Source organism: Panthera leo, chromosome F3 (genome assembly GCF_018350215.1).
Source record: "Panthera leo isolate Ple1 chromosome F3, P.leo_Ple1_pat1.1, whole genome shotgun sequence".
NCBI classification, from domain to species: Eukaryota; Metazoa; Chordata; class Mammalia; order Carnivora; family Felidae; genus Panthera; species Panthera leo.
In genome coordinates this window covers 5,980,007-6,003,437 of record NC_056696.1, presented here as the reverse complement: position 1 = coordinate 6,003,437, position 23,431 = coordinate 5,980,007, and the positions used below count along the sequence as shown (strand labels likewise).

The 23,431-nt window shown below is 37.6% G+C and overlaps 1 protein-coding gene across 4 annotated transcripts in view; it reads left to right on the top strand.

The window, feature by feature from the left end:
- The window catches only part of CATSPERE (catsper channel auxiliary subunit epsilon), a 196,523-nt gene that overhangs the window by 125,131 nt on the left and 47,961 nt on the right, over nt 1–23,431 (top strand). For all 4 annotated transcript variants that reach the window (XR_006199154.1, XM_042926453.1, XM_042926454.1 and 1 more), the window contains 2 exons: nt 7,345–7,819; nt 16,488–16,930. Coding sequence is in view for 3 of the 4 variants with exons in the window: in XM_042926453.1 (XP_042782387.1) it covers nt 7,345–7,819; nt 16,488–16,930 (918 nt within the window). In the remaining variant the exon portion in view is untranslated. The remainder of the gene's footprint in view (nt 1–7,344; nt 7,820–16,487; nt 16,931–23,431) is intronic.

The window sequence follows — 23,431 nt, the reverse complement described above, 5'->3', positions numbered from 1 at the left end:
ATCAGTGTCCTGCTATATATTTTAAAAATAAATGATGCCAGTTCTAAATCAGAAAATTGAAGAGGGAGTAATACTTTTCAATTGATTCCATGGAGCAGCTTGTCTGATACTACAACCAAGAATAACATACTAGAAAAATATAAAACTACATAGCAATATCTCTCATAAACAAAATTTTAAACTTCTAGGCAAAATTTTAGCAAACTAGATCCAACAATATATAGAAAGGAAAATATATCATGCACAGGTAGGGTTTTAGTTCAGGAATGAAAGAGTGGTTTACATTAGAAAATCAATCAACACGATTTACCATATTAGAAAACAACAAAAGAAAAACCATATGATCATTTCAATAGACACAGAAAAGCACTTGACAACATCCAATATACACAATTGATTTTAACAATCAGCAAAATAGGAATAAGAAGGAATTTCTTCAACTTAACACAGGACACTCATAAAATGAATGGCTAACATTGCGCATGATGGTAAAAGACTAGCCCACTTAGATTTAATGCAGTTATTGCTGTGGTTGGGTTTAAGTCTACCATTTTGGTATCTATTTTCTATTAACACTATATATTCTTTATTTCTTTTTTTTTTCTTGCCTTCCTTGCTTAAAATAAGGAACAAGGCAAGAATGTGTGCTCCTATTACTTCTATTCAACATTGTGCTGGCCATTCTAGTAGGTGCAATGAGTCAAGAAACAAAGGCATGTACATTGGAAAGGAAGAGTGAGACTGTCTTTATTACCAAACAGCATCATTAGATGTAGAAAAGGTTACAGAATATACAAGAAACCCATCAGGGCTAATAAATATGTTTACTAAGATTGCAGTTCACAAGATCAATATAAAAACTCAATTTTATTTCCATATGAAATATACAATTTAATTTTGCATAGGAAATATACAAGCATAAAAATGAACAATAATAAATTGAAACTTTAAGAAATACTATTTATAGTACATTATAAAATATTAAGTGCTTAGGGATGATTCTGACAAAAGATGTGCAAGTGTATACACACTTAAAGACTACAAAACACAAATAACCGTATGATTTCACTCATGTGGAATTTAAGAAACAAAACGAACAAGCAAAGGGAAGAGAAGGAGAGGCAGACCAAGAAACAGACCCTTAACTATAGAGAACAAACTTATGGTCACCAGAAGAGAGGTGGGTGGAGGGGTGATGGAAATAGGTGATGGGGATTAAGGAGTGATGAGCACTGGGTGATATACGGAAGTGTTGAATCACTATATTGTACACCTGAAACTAATATTACACTGTGTGTTAACTCACTGGAATTTAAAAGCTAAAAAAAATGATACCAAGCACACATACCACCACACACACTACACATATAACACACACACACACACACACACACACACACACACACATTACAAAATATTACTGGTGAAATAAAAGACTTAAGTGGAGAGATCTGTTCATGGGTGAGAAGACTCTGTTAAGGTGTCAATGCTTGAGAAATTCAGCACACATCAGTTAAAATCCCAGTAGGCTTCTAATAGAAATTGAGAAGCTGATTCTAAAAGTCATACGGAAATTCAAGAGAGAACCAAAAAAATTTCCAGATTTCCAAGAACAAATGCCATTAAAAATGTACAAGATCTTGGTTGAGATGAAAATAAAATATTATCAAAAATATTAATAAAGATCCGAATACATAGCTATATCATGTTCATGGATTAGAATACAGAATATTTTAAGCTTTTCAATTCTTCCCGGATTTATCTATGGATTTGATGGTGTTCCAGTCAAACTCCCAATGTTACTTTGTGGAGCTCAGTACACTGATTCTAAAATACATATCAAAGAGTAAAAAGCTGAGAGTTGGAATGGTTGGGTAGCAAAGTATTTCTTCTATCATACATCAAAATTTATTATAAGGCTATAGTAATTAAAACATAAAATATTTATGGCAGTTTTTTTTTCATTTCGTTCCACATCTCACCAACATTGGGTGTGTCCAATCTTTTATTATCTAAACTCTTCTAGAGGGTATGCACTAGCTTTCTTATGTTTCATGCTTATATGGTGCATTATTTTTATCCCTTTACAATCAATCTGTCTGTGACTTCATACTTCTTATAAACTGCAATCTTGCTTCTTCTCCAGTGTGACAATATATGCTTTAAAATTATAGTATTCAGGGGTACCTGGGTGGCTCAGTTGGTTAAGCATCTGACTTCGGCTCAGGTCACGATCTCATGAGTTCACGAGTTCACGAGTTCGAGCTCCATGTAAGGCTCTATTCTGACCACTCAAAGCCTGGAGCCTGCTTCAGATTCTGTATCTCCCTTTCTCTCTGCCCCTCCCCTGTTTGCACTCACTCTCTCTCTCTCTCTCTCTCTCTCTCTCAAAAATAAATAAACATTAAAAAAATATTTTAAAAATTATAGTATTCAGTCCACCTAGATTTAACATAACTACTGCTATGGTTGGAGTTAAGTCTACCATCTTGGTATTTGTTTTCCAGTAACCCCACATGTTCTTTGTTCCTTTGTTTCTCTCTTCCTTCCTCTGAAGGAATCATGTTTTTTTCAGTATCTCTGTTTTCAACTGTGTTCATTTTTTTTTTTTTTGTTCAAGATCTTCTTTGTAGTGATTGCACTTGGCTGTACAACAATCTTTTTGTTAAGGCTATTTATTTATTTTAAGAGAGAGTGTATGCACGTGCACATGCATGAGTGGGGAAGGGGCAGAGAGAGAGGGAAAGAGAGAGAATCCCAAGCAGGCTTCCTGCTGTCAGTGCAGAGCCCAATGCAGTGCTCAGTGTCATGAACTGTGGGATTATGACCTGAGCCAAAACCAAGAATCTGATGCACAACAGACTGAGCCACCCAGGTGCCCCATAATAATCATCTTTAATTTATCAGAGTCTAATTTCAAGTAGTATATACTTAACAACAGTGTAAGAAACTTATGACTGTATGGTTCCATTTATATCCCTCCCACCCTTTATATTCTTACCTCATATTTTACTTCTAAATATGCTATAAATTTCAAAATACACTGTTACTATTTTTCCTTTAAAAAGGTCAATTGTCAGGGGGCCTGGGTGGCTCAGTCAGTTAAGCGGCTGACTGATTTCGGCTCAGGTCATGATCTCATGGTTTGTGAGTTCGAGCCCCACCTTGGGCTCTGTGCTGACAGCACAGGGATTCTCTCTCTCCCTCTCTCTCTGCCCCTACCCTACTTTGTGTGCTCTCTCTCTCTCAAAAAAAAAAAAAAAGAAAGAAAGAAAGTAAATAAATGAATTAATAGTCAATTGTGATAAAGATATATAGATATATAGATATAAACTGATGGCAAAATAAGTCTTTATAGATATATTCTCCCAGGCATGCTTCATTTCTGTTTGCATATCCAGAGTTCCTCCTGAATCCATTTCCCTTCTGCCTGAGGAATATCTTTGAATTTTCCTATACAACAAGTTCTCTCAGCATTTGTCTGTATAAAGGTGTCTTTATTTTTTGGCCTTCATTTTTGAAGGGCATTTTTCACTGAATACAGAATTATAGGATGACAGCTGGGTTTTGTTGTTTTTAAAGAAATTTATGATGACATCGTTCCATTATCTTATGGCCTCTATCATTTTGGGGAAGAAGTCAGCCATCATTCATGCCATTGTTCTCATATATACAATGTGTCTTTTTATCTGTCGCTGCTTTTAGAATTTGCACGTTATCTTTGGTCTTCAGCATTTTTATTATGTATTATTCATTGGTAGTTAGGTGTGATTTCCTTTGTGTGTATCCTGTTTGTGGTTCAACTGAGTCTCTTGGGTTTCTGGGATTATGTCAGTCATTAATTTGGGGATGTTCTTGGACATTATCTCTTCAAATATTTCTTCTGCACCATTCTGTTTTTCCTCTCCTTCTAGGGGTTTAAAAATGCATATATGACACCATTTAATATTGTCCCACAGACCTCAGTCTGTTCATTTTGTGTTTACTCTACTTCTTTCTTTGTATTTCAGTTTGTATATTAACCTGTCTTCAAGCTCACAGCCCCTCAGCTTTTCCCACTTTACTCTTCAATGCGTCTAATAATTTATTCCTGATGTCATATTTTTTTTATTTATAACATTTTCACTTTGTTCTTTTTTATCATTTACATATCTCAGCTGAAAGTCCCCATCTCTGTACTCGCGTTGCCCATCTTTTCCAGTAGGTCCTTCAGTATTTTTATCAGTTATTACTTCTTTAGCCATACCTGGGCTCTTAGCACTGACAAGATTCCAGGGATCTCTTCATACTTTACAACTGGCCCACCACCTTTCCAAACTCGAGGACAGCTGTCTCTGCTTTATAGTCTAGCTGCCAGCTTTTGATCGCTAAGGAATTCTCTTTCCTCATCTGCCCTGGGATTTTCAGGCATTGGGAGATCTCTCTTTCTCTTTCTCTCTCTCTCTCTCTCTCTCTCTCTCTCTCTCTCTCTCTCTCTCATGCTTCCCTGTCCCCAGTTGTGGCAGGGAGGCTGCCTTACACTTTGTAAAGGCCAAGCATGTCTCAGAGGGAGAGTCTCTCAACCCCCGTATCCCACTCCCAGCCTATGGTAGCTGAGAATCCAGAGTACAGATGGATTTCTCTCAACTTTGCTGCCTTGCGGCCTGCCCCCTCCCTGTCTTCAGAGGATTACTGCTTTATTTTTGGGAGAGTCCCTGAATGCCTCAAGGGGATCTCTCAGCTCCCTGGCCTTGTCCCAAAACCTTTGGCTTACTACACCTATGCACTAGGTGAAGATCTATGGGAAAGTTTGTGGGTGGGTAAAAACTCATTCCATGGCTGAGGCTCCTTGGAATTCCCATATGTCATATTTATGATGGATTCCTCTTCCCATCCCTCTGCCAAGAATGAGCATAACCTTGGGTCTTCTCTATGAGAAGCTCATCACTTTGTTTCTAATATATTTACTCTTGGAAGATCATCTCACACTCATTTAAGCAACACAAGCTCTAGACTTTTTTTTTTCAGTTTTTATTTTTTTTCTTATTTTTAAAAATTTTTTTTTAAAGTTTAAATACAAATTAATTAACATATAGTGTAATAATAATTTCAGGAATAAAATTTAGTGATTCATCACTTACATATAACAACCCAGTGTTCATCCCAACAAGTGCCCTCCTTAATGACCCTCACCTCTTTAGCCCTTCCTCCCACCCAAACCCTGTCAGCAACCCTCAGTTTTTTCTCTGTATTTAAGAGTCTCTTATGGTTTGTCTCCCTCTTTGTTTTTATATTAATTTTGCTTCCCTTCCCTTCTGTTCATCTGTTTTGGATCTTAAATTCCACATATGAGTGAAATCATAGATTTGTCTTTCTCTTACTGACTCATTTCACTTAGCACAATACCCTCCAGTTCCATCTACGTAGTTGCAAATGGCAAGATTTCATTCTTTTTGATTGCCGAGTAATACTCCATTATATATATATATATATATACCACGTCTTCCTTATCCATTCATCCATCAATGGACATTTGGGCTCTTTCCATACTTTGGCTATTGTTGATAGTGCTGCTATAAACATTGAAGGGTGCATGTGTCCCTTCAAATCAGCATACATGTATCCTTTGGATAAATACCTAGTAGTGCAATTGCTGGGTCATAGGGTAGTTCTATTTTTAAGTTTTTGAGGAACCTCCATACTGTTTTCCAGAGTGGCTGCACCAGTTTGCATTCCTACCAGCAGTGCAAAAGTTGTCCTCTTTCTCTGCATCCTCGCCAACATCTGTTGTTGCCTGTGTTGTTAATGTTAGCCATTCTGGCAGGTGTGAGGTGGTATCTCATTGTGGTTTTGATTTGTATTTCCCCAATGATGAATGATGTTGAGGATTTTTTCATGTGTCTGTCAGCCATCTGGATGTCTTCTTTGGAGAAGCGTCTATTCGTGTCTTTTGCCCATTTCTTCACTGGATTGTTCTTTTTTGGGTGTTGAGTTTGATAAGTTCTTTATAGATTTTGAATACTAACCCTTTATCTGATATGTCATTTACAAATTTCTTTTCCCATTCCTTCAGTTGCCTTTTAGTTTTGCTGATTGTTTCCTTCACTGTGCAGAAACTTTATATCTTGATGAGGTCCCTATAGTTCATTTTTGCTTTTGTTTTCCTTACCTCTGGAGAAATATCAAGTAAGAAGTTGCTGCAGCTGAGGTCAAAGGGGTTGTTGCTTGTTTTCTCCTCAAGGCTTTTGATAGCTTCCTGTCTTATGTTTAGATCTTTCATCCATTTTGAGTTTATGGATTTGAGTGTATGGTGTAAGAAAGCGGTCCAGGTTCATTCTTCTGCATGTCGCTGTCCAGTTTTCCCAGCCTACTTGCTGAAGAGACTGTCTTTTTTCCATTGGATATTCTTTCCTGCTTTGTCAAAGATTAGTTGGCCATACATTTGTGGGTCCATTTCTGGGTTCTCTAATTCTGTTCCATTGTGTCTGTTCTTGTGCCAGTACCATACTGTCTTGATGATGACAGCTTTGTAACACTGTTTGTAGTCTTGAATTGTGATGCCTCCAGCTTTGCTTTTCTTTTTCAAGATTGCCTTGGCTATTCAGAGTTTTTTCTGGTTCCATACAAGTTTTAGGATTGTTTGTTCTAGCTCTGTGAAGAATGCTGGTGTTATTTTGATAGGGGTTGCATTGAATGTGTAGATTGCTTGGGTAGTGTCGACATTTTATCACTATGTGCCCAAGAGACTCCTTTTGACAGTCATGAAAATAGAAGTTACATATTAAGTAAAAATCTCTAAGAATTAGAAACAATTGGGAAGAAGAGACAGGGGAGAAGAGGGATCTTGGCTTGCTAAATGAAATTAGGCCCACTGAATTTCAGACACAGCAGTCTCTCTAACAGCCTGTGTTCATAAAAGGGTAGTATTGATCCAAAGTTTTAAGTTCTCTCTTCTCTTGATCTCATATCCAAGGAAGCTATCATTCCAAAAATAACTTCATGTTTGAAGTGTCTTTATATCTTGACCGTAGTGAACATCAAAAAGGCACTCCTGGCCAGAGTGGATAAATACATAAGAAAAGAGAAGGCTGATATTCTCTGGGGATTTAAAAGGGAATTAAAATTAATTATGTCTATAGATAAAGAATAAAATTACTGAAATAACTTATATTTATGAATATATATAATATGATATATTTCCATGTAATGTATTTCAATGCCTGGAGTATTATTCAGAAATACACTAAGAGTCCAACCTTAATAGTTACTACATTTTATTTTTAAATATAGCAAATTAGAAGACAGGAATTGTAAGGACCATCCTTAAAACAAAAGATCTTTAAGTTATTTTCCATTTTGTTACAGAGTAAAATAAGAAGTATCTTCGCAGTCTGGACCAAAAGTGAACTTTATCTTGGATATCCTCTTCTTAAATTTATGAAAGTAATGACTACTGAAAAACTGAAAAGCCTTCTAAATATATCACCAACCGATACACTAACTATACACAATGTTGAGTATCCAGGACACCCTTTGGAGATTGCCTTGTTATTAAGTTACTGCTCTGCATGCACAGTCAACAAAAAGATTTATGTGGTAATATATAATGAAGATACAGAGCAGTGGATGAACCAAGACTTTGCATTAGATGTCCATAGTGACACTTTTGTAAATGCACATTTTCTATATTCAGCACTTCCAGAATTAGTACTATGGGACAAACATAGGGTCTACTATTGCTATCACAATTTCACCGAGACTGGAGTCATCCAAACACCTACAGAGTTTGGAAACTTATCAAGGTTGTCACAGAACAGCACCATTCATGTTATTTTCATCGGTGAGCCATTCTCAGTCTGCAAAAATTTATTCTAGATTTTCTAGTAGATACCTTCCTTCCGAAGATGTAACAATTATAAATGCACTAATATATGGGTATATGGGTAGAGAATGGTGTACTTTTTACTGCCTAAAAATGGATATGTTTTAAGCTCCACTAAGGTCAGTTATGATCTCACATAGCAAAATGGCCAACTCCAGTTCTGGGGTTTTTTTTCCCGTTAGATTCATTTCGGTCAATCAGCACATACATATGCATTTTAGTGTTGGAAGTGATATGGTGTTGTATTCATTTCCTAGGACTCCTTAGGGCTACCACTAGCTGGGTGGCTTCAAACAACACGAATTTATTGTCTCAATTTTGGAGGCTAGAAGTCTACATTCAGAGTATCAGCAAAGCCATGAATTCCCTCTGAATGCCATGAATTCAGAATCCCTCTGAAACCCAAAGGGGAATCTTTCATTGCTTCTTGCCAGCTTTTGGTGGCTTTCTGGTAAACCTGGCCGTCCCTTGGCTTGCAGCTGCATCATCCCAACCTCTGCCTTCATCACGATGTCGCATTCTCCCTGTGTCCTCACACGCCAACTTGTTGTAAGGACACCAGGGCCCACCCTGCTCCAGGAGCACCTCATCTTAACTGATTGCCTCTGTAATGACCCTATTTCCAAATAAGGTCACATTCTGAAGGAGTACTGGGAATTAGAACATCAACATATCTTTTCTGAGGGGACACAATTCAAGCTATGGCACATTTTGTAGAGTTAAGTGGACCTGTATTCACATCCATGAGCAAGTCATTGAACCTTTCCAAGCTTCGGTATTCTAATCTAGAATGTAGGGCGGCTGTGTCAACTGGATAAGAGATTGTATGTAAAATGCTTAAAATAAAACTGGGCGCATGGTAAACCTTCAGCTAATAGTAGTTATTCTTGATCTTGTTATCCCTGAGGTAGCATGCTAAACATTATAGGCAATGCTGAGAAATAGGAAGTGCAATCCTCAAAAAGCCTAGTTAGGAGGTAACCCCAAACATGGAATTTAAAGGAAATGTCGCTGTCATTCATAATCAGTCTTTCTTGACCTCTATCACCCTTCAACTTCCAACCTTTTGATTTTTATGTTCCCTTTTACAACAAAACTCTAAAAAATATTGCCTAGTTTCACTTTTTCCTCTTTCCTCCCTTTCTCTTGAAGGCACTCTAATCAAATATTCCATGGAAACCGCTCTTGTTAAGGTTCTCGATGACCTCCACTGTGCTAACCCAGTGGCCAATTTTCAGCCATCTTCCATGACCTGGCAGCAGCATTGGAAACCACTTAGCAGGGCCTTATTCTTGAAATACTTTTTCTTTTTGAAGTTTATTTTTTACTTTTTATTGAAATTCTAATTGGTTAACATACAGTGCAACAATGGTTTCAGGATAGAATTCAGTGATTCATCACTACATACAACACCCAGTGCTCATCATAACAAGTGCCCTCCTTAATGCCCATCACCCATCTAGCCCATCCCCCACCCACCTCCCTCCATCAATCCTATTTGTTCTCTACTGTTAAGAATCACTTTTTACCTCTTTTTACCCCTTTCAACATGTCCATGTTTTGTTTCTTAGCTTCCACATATGAGTGAAATCATATGGTGCTTGTCTTTGGCTTATTTTGCTTAGCGTAATATACCCTATCTCCATCCATGTCATGGCAAATGGCAAGATTTCACTCTTTTTGATGGCTGAGTATTATTCCTTTGTGTATATATACACCACATCTTCTTTATCCATTCATTAGTTAATGGACATTGGGTCTCCCTCCATAGTTTGGCTATTGTTGATAATACTGCTATAAACACTGGGGTACATGGACCCCTTTGAATCTGCGTTTTTGTATCCTTGGGGTAAACACCTAGTAGTGCAATTGCTGGATCATAGGGTAGTCCTGGTATTTGCTTTTTGAGAAACCAGAGTGGCTGCACCAGTTTGCATTCCCACCAACAGCACAAGAGTTTTCCCCTTCAAAATGCTTTTTTTCACCTGACTTTTGGGCTATCGCTTTTTTACTCTTCCTACTACCTCACTAGCTACTCCTCCTCAGCCTCTTTTCCATCTTCATCTTCCTGATTCCCAAATGGAGAGGCACCTCAGGGTTTGGTTTTCAGGAATCTTCTGAGTTCTGTTTACATTTGCTCTGCCCTCTGGCCATAAGCCCTAGCCTCAACTCCAGGCCTTATTCCCAGCTGCCTTCAGCATACCTTCACTCGGATGACTAGTAGGTATCTTAGATTTGACATCCAAGAACGGATCCCTGAGTTTCTCACTCCTATCTCAACCTGCTCCTTGCCTAGTCCTTTCCTGTCAAGTAAATATCACCTCTTCCTGTCTTCCCAGGCACAAACCTTGACCTCATCCTCGAATCTTTCCCTTTGACATCCCACAACTAATCCACGGGCAGCTCCTGGTGGCTCTATCTAAAAAGTCTATCTAAAATCTAACCCCTTTCCACCATGCTCACTCCAGTCCAAGCCAGTGTCCTCTCCAGCCCATACATGTAAGAGCCTTTCATGTGCTCTCCCTGCCTCCACCAGATTAGAGTCACTGGGAAGCTAGCGTGAGCCTTTCAAAACATGCAAAATCACATTACTCCTCAGCTTAAAACCCTCATTTGGCTTCCTGTATCACTCAGGATAAAATCCAAAACTGTTACCATGGCCCGAAAAGCAGTATGTGGTTTGGCCCCAGACTCTGATGTCATCTATCACTTGACCCTTTGTTCACTGTTACCTAGCTGCAGACTGGCCTCTTTGCTGTTCCCTGGTTACCTACTGTTTCATATGCCAAAAGCGTTGTTCACATTGATGTCTACATGACTCTTAACATTGGACTCAGGTTTAAGTCCAAATGCCAAATGTTTGGAGAGCTCTTCCCTAACCCTGACCTAACTCCCATGCTGTGTCCCTTACACTTCTTCATTTTGTTCACAGCACTTCTCATCTAACAAATTACACGTGTACTTATTCATTAACTGAATCTTCCAACAAAAAACAAACTTTGTGTGACTTTGTTATATTTCCTGCTTTACCCACAGTGTCTAATATAGTATATAATAGGTACTTTTTTGAATAAATGGATGAACATGTATTCATTGAACATGCACTATTTGCGAGATGCTCTTCTGGGAATTGGAGATAGCATGGAAATTGGACATAATCCCCACCCTTTCAGCACTTACAAAATTGCAGAGGATAAAGACAAGTAAACCTACAAACAATGCAACATGGCTAATGCTATAACAGAGCCAGTATTGGGCACTACAGAATCACATAAATTGAGTACCTTTCTCAAGTCTGGGGTGGGGGTGGGGAGATACAGAAGGCTTCCTTGGAGAAGTGATGTCTAAGCTGAGGCTTGGGAAATGGGTAGAGGTTAGGTAAGCAGTGAAGACAGCAATGAAGACAGTGTACCCAACCACCCAGAGACAGAGACAACGGGTACAACCCAGGACACGAAAGACCATACACTGCTGAAACAGAGTTCTCCAGAGAAAAAAAGAAGTCTCCCCTGGAGAAATGAAGTTCAGATTATGAAAGTCCTCACAAGCCATGTGAGAAAATTGGACCTTCTCCTGCAGCCTGTATAGGGAATTCTAAAGAGTTTTCAGCAAGAGAGAAGCAGAATATTTGTGTTTTTAAAAGACCGCTGGCCACCATGATAAGGAGATAAGGTTAGAATAGTAAATTGGGGATAGATTTTATTTTTTACTTTTTTTATAGAAAATATTTTTTTAATGTTACATTTGTCCCAACACAGCATTCCACTAACATATCTGTATGGGTATGTGCATTTTACACAAGTGTATAAAAATGTATATGTACATTTTTTAATTTAAATTTTGGTTAGGGGGCGCCTGGGTGGCTCAGTAGATTAAGCATCTGGCTTCAGCTCAGGTCATGATCTCACCTTTTGTGAGTTCAAGCCCCGCATTGGGCTCTTTGCTGACAGCTCTGCTTCAGATTCTGGGACTCCCTCTTTCTCTGTCCTCCCCCGCTCATACTCTGTCTCTCTCTGTCTCTCTCTCTCTCAAAAATAAATAAACTTTAAAAAAAATTTTAATTTAAATTTTAGTTAGTTAACATACAGTGTAATATTAGTTTCAGGAGTAGAATTCAGTGATCCATCACTACATACAACACCCAGTGCTCATCCCAGCACTTGGGGATAGATTTTAGAGGGACCTTAAAGTCTGAATGTTGTACTGAAGGCCATTTGGAAACACGGAAATAAAAAGCTTAAACAATTCATAAACATGAAATATGAAGTCAAAAGCCTTCCACCTTCACCATTTTCATTCCTCAAATAACCCACTATTCAAAAGTTCCTGTGAATTTATTCAGACTTTTGAAAAAGAAAATTCAAAACATAATAAGCTGTATTTTCAAAATATCTAATACACATAAAAACTATGTCACTTTCACTGCCACAGTGTTCATGGTTTAACTGTACTATTATTTAGACCAATAGGAGTGTAAACAGATATTTACATAGATAGATATCAGACTTCATTTCTTTTGCTACTACAAATAATGCTGCAGGAAATGTGCTTCTATATATGTATATGTTTTCTACACTTGTACAGGTATTCTTTGATATAAGTTATTAGATGTAGAATTCGTGATTCAAAGCTCTGAATATTCAAAAAATCAATAAATCTTTCCAGTTGCTCTCCAGCAAAAGTTGCCACAGTGTTTCCCCAAAAGTATTAGAAAATGTGTATTTTCATATGACATATTTGATATTTACCCACAGTACAGAAAAAAATGGGTAATTCTCATTTTAGGACTCATTTTATAATTAGAAGTTATATCTAGTTTCATGTGTTTATTGGCCATATTCTTCTATGGATTGTCAGTTCTTACTCTTGAGATATTTTTGCATGGGGTTATCTATTTTCTTATTGATACTGATATGGTCGTTACTCACAGTGTATATTCACCATTTATCTTTGACATGTATTGCAAATATTGTCTCTTGTGTGTAATTTCTTGTACCTTTTTGGAGGGATTTGGTATTTAGAATTTGTGTTTTTGTGTAGTTAAATTTGTTAATATTTTTACTTGTGACTTTGGATGTAATGTCATAATTTGAAAGGTCTTTCCAATTACAAAAATATTACTAAGTATTTTCTTTTATCATTTTTACTTTTCTAATTTGCATATTTCAATCTTTAATTCATCCAGAATTGTGTTTGGTATAAGTTAAGAATTTCGTTCTATTTTTTGTCTTTATGTCTTTCACTGAAAGCTGATGTTGCCTTCAAATCACTCTTTTAGAAACCAACCCTTACCCCCCAGATTTGAAATACCACCTTCCTTATCTATTTATTACTCATGTCAACCAGGTTCATTTTCTAGGCTATTCTGTTCCACTCCTACCTGCATGAGCTCTCTGTCGTTTTGATTACTGTAGCCCTAATCTCCTAACACACCACATAATTCACTTATTTTCATGTCCTATTGACTGTATTCCTGAAGGAATGTAAGTTACACAAGAGGGAGGACTTTCTGGGTTTTCCCCTAATGTATCCCCCACAAGTTTCTAGAACACTGTGTAGCCAGAACAGGCATGCAATTTATTGAAGAGATGATGATATGTGTGCAATATTAGGTCTTCGCAAGCAGGAATGTTGTACACTTCATTATTTGTATTTTCTCTAATTGGTTTCTTCAAATATCCCATCTCTTTAGTCAATTTTAGAAGTTTGTATTTCCTTAGGAAATCATTCATTTTATCTGGATTTGCTACTTTATTGGCAAAGGTTTTCCATTTTAATTTTTAGATTGCTTATTGTCTGTAATAGTATTCTCTTTCTTATTTATAATGTTGTCTGTATCCCACCCCTTATTAATTTGGCTCACAAGATATTGTTTATTGTGTTTAGGGGTGTTTTTTTTGGCTTTGTTTTCTTTCTTTTGAAAAGTACTCTTAGTTTATTTATCAAATCTGCTTTCTATTTAATTCCTTAATTTCTGCTTTTGTCATTATTGATTTTTCACTTGTGCTTTTTTTCTTTTTTTGTAACTTTGGTGCTCTGTGGCCTGCTTCTTATGTTAAATGATTAGTTCATTTATTTTCAATCTTATTTTCTAAGCATTTAAAGCTACAAATAAGCATAAGGCTATGAATTTTTCTCACTACGGCTTTATCTGCATCCCCAAACTTTTATATACAGTGTTTTTAATCTCATTATTTTAAAGTCATTCCTAATTTTCTTCTTAACTTAATATTTAATCCAAAATTCATTTAATAATGTTTCAATGAGCAGCGAGATAAGCAGAAGAGAGAGTGCCATATAGCACACAGAAGGGACACCTAATTCAGATTTATGACATCAGAAAAGTCTACACAGAGGCGCCTGGGTGGTTCAGTTGGTTAAGTGTCCAGCTCTTGCCTTTGGCCTAGGTCAGGATCTCATGGTTCATGAGTCTGAGCCCCCATCAGGCTCTGTGCTGACCCTGTGGAGCCTGCTTAGGATTCTCCATCTCCCTCTCTCTCTCTGCCCCTCCCCCACTCATGATCGATCTCTCTCTCTCTCTCTCTCTGTGTCAAAAATAAATAAGAAAACATTAAAAAAAGAAAAAGAAAAGTCCACACAGGGGAAAAGCCCTCTAAACCAAAACCAGGGAGAAGGTACACAGTAGAAAAATTGGATCAATGGTCAGGATGAGAGTTGAAGTAGCAAAGACCCAGAGGTGCAAGAGAACATGGCAAGTTCGTGGAACTGAAGTTAATCGTGTATGACTAGATGGTAGAGGGTGAGACCAAAAGTGGCAACAAGGCTGGTGGGAGAAGGCAAGGACCACGTCACCAAGTGACCTGGACACTATATAAGATCCTAAAGCAATATGTGTTTTTTGTTTTGTGAGATTTTAAACCTTATATATCATCATACTGTGTGTATCCTGCAACGACTTTTCTCACTCAACATCCGGATATATTCTGTTAGGTCATCCACCCGCATCCATCCTTCTCTCCTCCTTCCACCCTGTGAAGTTTCTAGAAACACACACACACACACACACACACACACACACACAGCACAGCACAGCAGGCCAAGAATTTGGTACGCCTGGATGGACTTTTTGTCAAAAGCACAACAAAACAAAATTAAATTTATAAAGGATCTAAGTTCCATGAGAAAAGTTACCAAATCACTTTAGCATCACAGTGTTACTGACCTGTCAGCACTGGTGTTGGATGCCCTGTGTGTTGCCTTAGCGCTAAGGGCAGCGTACCCTTGCAGTTTTACTAAAAGACTCAGAAGAATATTCCAAGCTTCATATTCACCTTACCGATCAATGTAATAATTTCGCCAACATTATTATGTTGTTGAATTTCTACTGACAACACTAGGACTGTGTGAAAGCTTAACGTTATAAGGACATCTATGTGGACAGTGATGTCTTATTAAAGTATTCCGATGATCCTAAAAAAAAAAAATCGGCATTTCTGATTTAGGGGTTTTATTAGCATATAAACTACAGCAGTCTGTGAAAATATCACTTATTTATTCAAATTTCAAATGTAAGATGCATACACATAATATACTCTGAACCTTCCTGATTCTATGAATCGACCTTCCTCCTTTTGGTCAGTTCCCTTAAAGCATTGGGTGGTTTGGGTTTGTTTTGGGGTGTTGTTGTTGTTGTTGTCGGGTTTTTGTTTTTTTTGTTTTTTTAGTTAAGGAAAGTATACCCCTAGAAGCTGTACACGGAGAAAGTCGTATATGGAAAGAAAGCTATGAAATCAACTAGCTCCACTGTTCATTTTATAGATATGGCTATAAAACCAAAGAATGTAAGAGACTTATTGTCTATGAACCTCTATGACTTAGGCATAAAACTCTGTTAAGGGAAGAAGTTGGCTTTTATTTATAGAGTGAACATGAGAGGAACCAACACCCACCCCCATTTCTTATCCCAGTTTTGTTGGTCTGCTAGGGCTACTGTAACAAAATATCATGGGCTAGGTGGCTTAAACAATACAATTTTATGTTATCACAGTTCTGGAGTCCAAAAGCCCAAGACCAAGGTGATCTCAAGGTTGGTTTCTGATGAGGATCGTCTTCTTGGCTTAGACACATAGGCCACCTTCTCACTGTGCCCTCATATGGCCTTTTTTTCTGTGTGCATGCAGAGAGAGAGAGACAGAGAGAGATCTGATGTCTCTTATTCCTCTTATAAATAAGAATACCAGTCATATTGGATTACGGCCCCTCCCTTATGACCTAGTTTAACATTAATTACCTCTTTAAAGATATTTTCACTTGGGGGGACACAATGCTGTCCATAATACAATGCTTCCTAATAATATGATTCTTGTCATGCCTATCCTTATTATTATTTAATGCACTAATTCTAGCTTTTTAATGGAAATGATGTCATATATACCTAAGTGATATTGTACACGCAAGAAGAAATCTATCCAGGGGAAACATTGCCCCACTATGAAGTGGGAGAGATGTCCTTCAGCATCATGTAAAGTTGTAGTTTTCTGCCTGCACACTCTAACTTTCTCAAAACAGACAAATCCTTCCTTACTACAAAAGAAATTATTTTGGTTAGAAGTGCATGGATTCGCGGCTACTTAGAATAACACAAACTTTTCTCCTCCTTTTCCAGATTATTATGGAAATGTGGTGGTGAAAATGGAAAATAACATAATGTTCTACTTCAAGGCCAATATTAAAGATGCGGTAAAACTACACGCATGGACAAATAGTACACTGAAGTCAGCAGTCTCGATGAGTTCCTCTGGGCTAATGTATCTCATACATGTTTTTGAAAATGGCACAATACGTCCACAGGAATATCCTTTAAGACTAGAAGCAAAAAGTGTAACTTTCAATTCAAAAGAGAAATGCCCCTACGTGGCATTTCTTAATAATATTTTTAGTGTTTTTTTCTTTTTGGACAAGGGACAGAACGTGTCCATCTGGACTCAAATAGTCTATCCAGAAAATGTTGGTCTGTATATTGTGGTGGAGTCATACGGCCCAAATATATTACAAGAGACATACCAGGTTCACTATGAAGTTGCCCTAGGATACTGCACTAAAACCATGGTAAGTTGATAGTTTGAAAATGTATTCATATGACTGTAATAAATGTAAAATTATAATATTGACTTTTATAAATCCTATCACCAAAAAAATAGTGTCTAGCATTGTCAGTCACATTACATGAGGTTTTCTCATAATATCATGTATCCTTAGTTTTAGGTCCTCTTGGCCAATGTTGCAGTAATTTCTGTTAACTGATTGTGGTAAACAGTGTTTGATGTGAAGACAAATTAGAACTTTCTTCGTCTGTTGTAAATGTGTGTGTGTGTGTGTGTGTGTGTGTGTGTGTGTGTGTGTGAGTGAGTGTATTTTTTAAAAAAAGATTTTCCTTCTAGGTTTAGCTTGGAAAATGTTGAGAAATATACAAGTTTTTAATAAATAAATGATAAGCCATTAGCTCCTGAGTCACACATTTCACTTTTAATATCCAAAAGTCCTGTTTGCTGCCTAAAATCACATTCCTGCAGAATTCTTTGTCAATTGTATTATCTGCTTCCTGCTTCCTTTTTTGTTTTTAATGCATGGCTTTGTATGGACTTCTATCAGCCACCTATTATACTATAACATCACCCAAAACGCGATGGCTTCAAACAGTATCCAAATCTATTTGTCAACATTTGGGTCGTGAGAGGCTGGGCAATTCTGCTGGTTTCACCTGGGTTTATTCATCTGGTGGTTTGTCTGGGACAAGGTGATCTAAGATGGCCTCAAATACATGTCATGTGGTTGGCGCTCATGCTGGCTTGTTTGTAGAAGGGACATCAGCTGAGCACTTGTCTGTGAACTATGTGACCTCTATTGTCCAGGCCAGACCTGGCTTTTCCCCAAAGCGGTCTTAGGGCAGTATTCCAAGACTGCAAGAGTAGAAGCCACAAGTCCTCTTCTCGGCCACATTCTATTTGTCAAAGCAATTCATGAGGCCAGTCCAGGTTACTTACGCTGTGAGGGGTGGTGCCTACAGGAAGGAGAGGAATCACTGAAGCTAGCTTTGGAAACAGTCCAGCACAATTAGGTATGAATGAACTGTATATATTATTTTGTGTACTACTTTCCGATGAACATTATAGCATAAGCGTTTTACACGTTACTACAGTTTTTTCCCCAACACTCTCTATTCTGTTTCCCACCTTCTCTTTCTGGGCTCAGCTTTCTTTAGCATATATGAGGGTGGGCCTCTGAACTGATGCAACGCAATGGAGTGTTCAGTTAATTCCAAAGTCAGTTAAAGCAGAGAATCCTAAAACATGAAACATATATATGAAGCATTGTACTTTAACTTCAATAAATGAATGTTCATTCGTTAGTCAATCTTTTAATATAGGACCACAGGCTTTTCTTTGAAATAAGTCAACTTATTGGAGCGCCTCGTCTCCTTTCTTGAATAACCTTATTTGTAATGCATTATCGCTGACTTCCCATTTCTGTTTCTTTAAAGCAGAGGAGGGAAGGGGCGCCTGGGTGGCTCTGTCAGTTAAGCCTCTGACTTCAGCTCAGGTCATGAGCTTGCACTCTGTGAGTTCGAGCCCCACATCGGGCTCTGTGCTGACAGCTCAGAGCCTGAAGCCTGCTTCGAATTCTGTGTCTCCTTCTCTCTCTGCCCCTCTGCCTCTCATGCTCTCTCTCGCTCTCTCTCTCTCTCTCAAAAATAAACAAACATTTAAAAAATTCTTAAAAAGATAAATTAAGTAGAGGAGGGAAAACAAAATTAATGACACTGGGAAAGGAACCAAAGTTCTTTTTTTTTTTAATTTTCAACCAGCTTTTTATTGTTACCTTGCTCATACCTAATTCAGCAATTTCTTCAGGAACTTGGTTTATTAAAACTTTCCAAAGCAATCAGTTTAGTTCTCAGAGAAGCAGTAACTGACATTTCACCAGTTCATAATGTTTCATTCCACAACTACAATAATAATGCAATCTGGCAGAAACAGGTTTAGAAACAAAGAAAGCTGATTTAGGTTTGTGTACAGTCATAGGAATAGATCTTAAAACGGTGTCAAGTAGAAAACAGTGTTAAGTGAGAAACTGAGATCGATCACATGGTAACATTTACAAAAATTACAAACACCCGCATACAAATCACAAGCAACAAAAAGAAAAGCATTATTCATTTTCCGTGGATACAAAGATACCCAAGGACATATATCAGACAATATGACATCATCAAGTATGATGACATCATTCTTGTTTGATAAATATTATGGGGGCCTACAGTGGAGACAGGAAATGGGGGAAGAAGGTACAGGGGAAAAGTAAAACATAATGAATAAAATAAGACTAATTGATCATGTTTCAAGAAATAAGGAGTATCTTCAACTCACTTTTCTGAAACTGAGTTACCCCTTCTTCCAGAACAAAAACAGAAGAGTTCCACTTCCTTTAGCCCAGGAATATTTTCTTTCATTATCTAGCCCCAATATCTGCAGATGCTCTCATAAGTTTTCTTTCCAAGAATGGGCTGTCTCGTGTGCATTTGCCCATTTGGAGTTTAGAACTTCAAAATAAGTTACCAATCAAAATATACAAATGACCAAGGATATAAAAATTTACCTGTTTTGATAAAATACTAGCTCTAGCTCTGTCATTTATTAGCAATGCACATTAACTAATGACATTAAGCAAGTTTTTTAAAATTTGATTCCATAAAAATCTTAAGACTGCTTTTACATCTAACTTTTTTATTAAATTATTTTAATTCCAGTATACTTACCATATAATGTTACATTAGTTTTAGGTACACAATGTAGTGCTTCAACACTTCCCTACATCACCCAGTGCTCATCACAACAAGTGCCCTCCTTAATTCCCATCACCTATTTCCCCTTTCCCCCTACCCACCTCCCCTCCAGTGACTAAGAGTCTGTTTCTTGGTTTGTCTCTCTCTCTCTTTTTGTTTTCCTCTTTGCTCATTTGTTTGCTTTCTTAAATTCCACATCTGAGTGAAATCATATGCTATTTGTCTGTCTCTGACTTATTTCACTTAGCATTACGCTCTCTAGTTCCAAAAAATGCCATTGCAAATGGCAAGATTTCATTCTTTTTTATGTGGTGGAATAATATGCCACTGCATATATGTGTATATAATATATACATATATATTATACATATATATTATATATTATATAATCACCTCTGATATATATATATATATATATATATATATATATATATATATATATATCACCTCTTCTTTATCCAGTCATCAATCAGTGGATACTTGGGCTGCTTCCATAATTGGCTCTTGTAGATGATGCTGCTATAAACATAGGGGTGCATGTATCACACCTGTCAGAACGGCTAAAAGCAAAAACACAAGGTGTTGGCGAGGATGTGGAGAAAGGGGAACCTTCTTGTGCTGTTGGTGGGAATGCACACTGGTGCAGCCACTCCGGAAAACAGTATGGAGGTTCCTCAAAAAGTTGAAAAGGGAAGTCCTCTTTTATCCAGTAATCGCCATACTGGGTGTTTATCCCCAAAAAAGCACAAAAATACTTACTCAGAGAAGCAAGTTTTTTAGTCTTTCTATGCCTCCGTACCCTCGTGTAAGTAACGATGATAATAATAATAATATATTATATGTAATAAAATATATTAACATATAATTTTGTTAACATGTTAATACAATGAAATTATATAATATAGTCATTATCATAATATTTACTTCGTAAGGTTATTAGGATGAAAATGAGTTTAGGTATGTAAAGCCCTTGGAGCTGCGTCTGGTACCTGGCAAGCACTATGTTTATGCATTGCTGCTACCACCACAATCACCACTGTGGGTGCTGCTCTTAAGGCTGTTGCTACTGCTCCCACCACCACATTTCACCAATTCTAAGGCACATTTTTTTTAAAATTGACACCCAAATTAGTTAGCATATAGTGCAACAGTGATTTCAGGAGTAGATTCCTTAATGCCCCTTACCCATTTAGCCCATCCCCCCTCTCACAACCCCTCCAGGAACCCTCTGTTTGTTCTCCATATTTAAGAGTCTCTTCTGTTTCATCCCCCTCCCTGTTTTTATATTATTTTTGCTTCCCTTCCCTTATGTTCATCTGTTTGGGATCTTAAAGTCCTCATATGAGTGAAGTCATATGATATTTGTCTTTCTCTGACTAATTTCGTTTAGCCTAATACCCTCCAGTTCCATCCACGTAGTTGCAAATGGCAAGATTTCATTCTTTTTGATGGCCGAGCAATACTCCATTGTATACATATACCACCACATCTTCTTTATCCATTCATCCATTGATGGACATTTGGGCTCTTCCCATACTTTGGCTATTGTGGATAGTGCTGCTATAAACATGGGGATGCATGTGTCCCTTCGAAACAGCACACCTGTGTCCCGTGGAGAAATGCCTAGTAGTGCAATTGCTGGGTCATAGGGTAGTTCTCTTTTTAGTTTTTTGAGGAACCTCCATACTGTTTTCCAGTGTGGCTGCATCAATTTGCATCCCCACTGGCAATGCAAAAGAGATCCTCTTTCTCTGCAGCCTCGCCAACATCTGTTGTTGCCTGAGTTGTTAATGTTAGCCATTCTGACAGGTGTGAGGTGGTATCTCATTGTGGTTTTGATTTGTATTTTCCCGATGATGAATGACGTTGAGCATTTTTTCATGTGTCAGTTGGTCATCTGGATGTCTTCTTTGGAGAAGTGTCTATTCATGTCTATTGCCCATTTCTTCACTGGATTGTTTGTTTTTTGGGTGTTGAGTTTGACAAGTTCCTTATAGATTTTGGATACTAACCCTTTATCTGATATGTTGTTTGAAAATATCTTCTCCCATTCTGTCGGTTGCCTTTTGGTTTTGCTGATTGTTTCCTTCGCTATGCAGAAGCTTTTTATTTTGATGAGGTCCCACTAGTTCATTTTTGCTTTTGTTTCCCTTGTCTCCAGAGACATGTTGAGTAAGAAGCTGCTGTGGCCAAGATCAAAGAGGTTTTTGCCTGCTTTGTCCTCGAGGATTTTGATGGCTTCCTGTCTTACATTGAGGTCTTTCATCCACTTTGAGTTTATTTTTGTGTCTGGTGTAAGAAAGTGGTCCAGGTTCATTCTTCTGCATGTCACTGTCCAATTTTCCCAGCACCAGTTGCTGAAGAGACTCTTTATCCCATTGGATACTCTTTCCTGCTATGTCAAAGATTAGTTGGCCATATGTTTGTGGGTCCATTTCTGGGTTCTCTATTCTGTTCCATTGATCTGAGTGTCTCTTCTTGTGCCAGTACCATACTGTCTTGATGATTACAGCTTTGTAGTATAGCTTGAAGTCCGGGATTGTGATGCCTCCTGTTTTGGTTTTCTTTTTCAAGATTGCTTTGGCTATTCGGGGTCTTTTCTGGTTCCATACAAATTGTAGGATTATTTGTTCTAGCTCTGTGAAGAATGCTTGTATTACTTTGATAAGGATTGCATTGAATATGTAGATTGCTTTGGGTAGTATCGACATTTTAACAATATTTGTTCTTCCTATCCAGGAACATGGAATCTTTTTCCATTTTTTTGTGTGTCTTCTTCAATTTCTTTCATAAGCTTTCTATAGTTTTCAATGTACGGATTTTTCACCTCTTTGGTTAGACTTATTCCTAGGTATTTTATGGGTTTTGGTGCAACCATAAATGGGATCAATTCTTTGATTTCTCTTTCTATTGTTTCATTGTTGGTGTATAGGAATGCAACCAATTTCTGTGCGTTGATGTTATATCCTACAACTTTGCTGAATTCATGAATCAGTTCTAGCAGTTGCTTGGTGGAATCTTAGGAAACCCTAAAGATTTCCATATAGAGTATCATGTCATCTGCAAAGAGTGAAAGTTTGAACTCCTCCTGACCAATTTTGATGCCTTTTATTTCTTTGTGTTGTCTGATTGCAGAGGCTAAGACTTCCAATACTATGTTGAATAACAGTGGCGAGAGTGGACATCCCTGTCTTACTCCTGACCTTAGGGGGAAAGCTCTCAGTTTTTCCCCATTGAGGATGATATTAGCGTTGGGTCATTCATATATGGGTTTTATGATCTCGAGGTATGATCCTTCTATCCCTACCTTCTTGAGGGTTTTTATCAAGAAAGGATGCTGTATTTTGTCAAATGCTTTCTCTGCATCCATTGAGAGGATCTTATGGTTCTTGTGCTTTTTTTATTGATGTGATGAATCATGTTCATTGTTTTGCAGATATTGAACCAGCTCTGCATCCCAGGTATAAATCCCACTTAGTCGTGGTGAATAATTTTTTAAGTGTATTGTTGGAGCCGGTTGGCTAATATCTTGTTGAGGATTTTTGCATCCATGTTCATCAGGGAAATTGGTCCATAGTTCTCTTTTTTAGTGGGGTCTCTGTCTGGTTTTGGAATCAAGGTAATGCTGGCTTCATAGAATGAGTGTGGAAGTTTTCCTTCCATTTCAATTTTTTGGAACAGCTTCAAGAGAATAGGTGTTAGCTCTTCCTTAAATGTTTGGTAGAATTCCCCTGGAAAGCCATCTGGCCCTGCACTCTTGTTTTTTG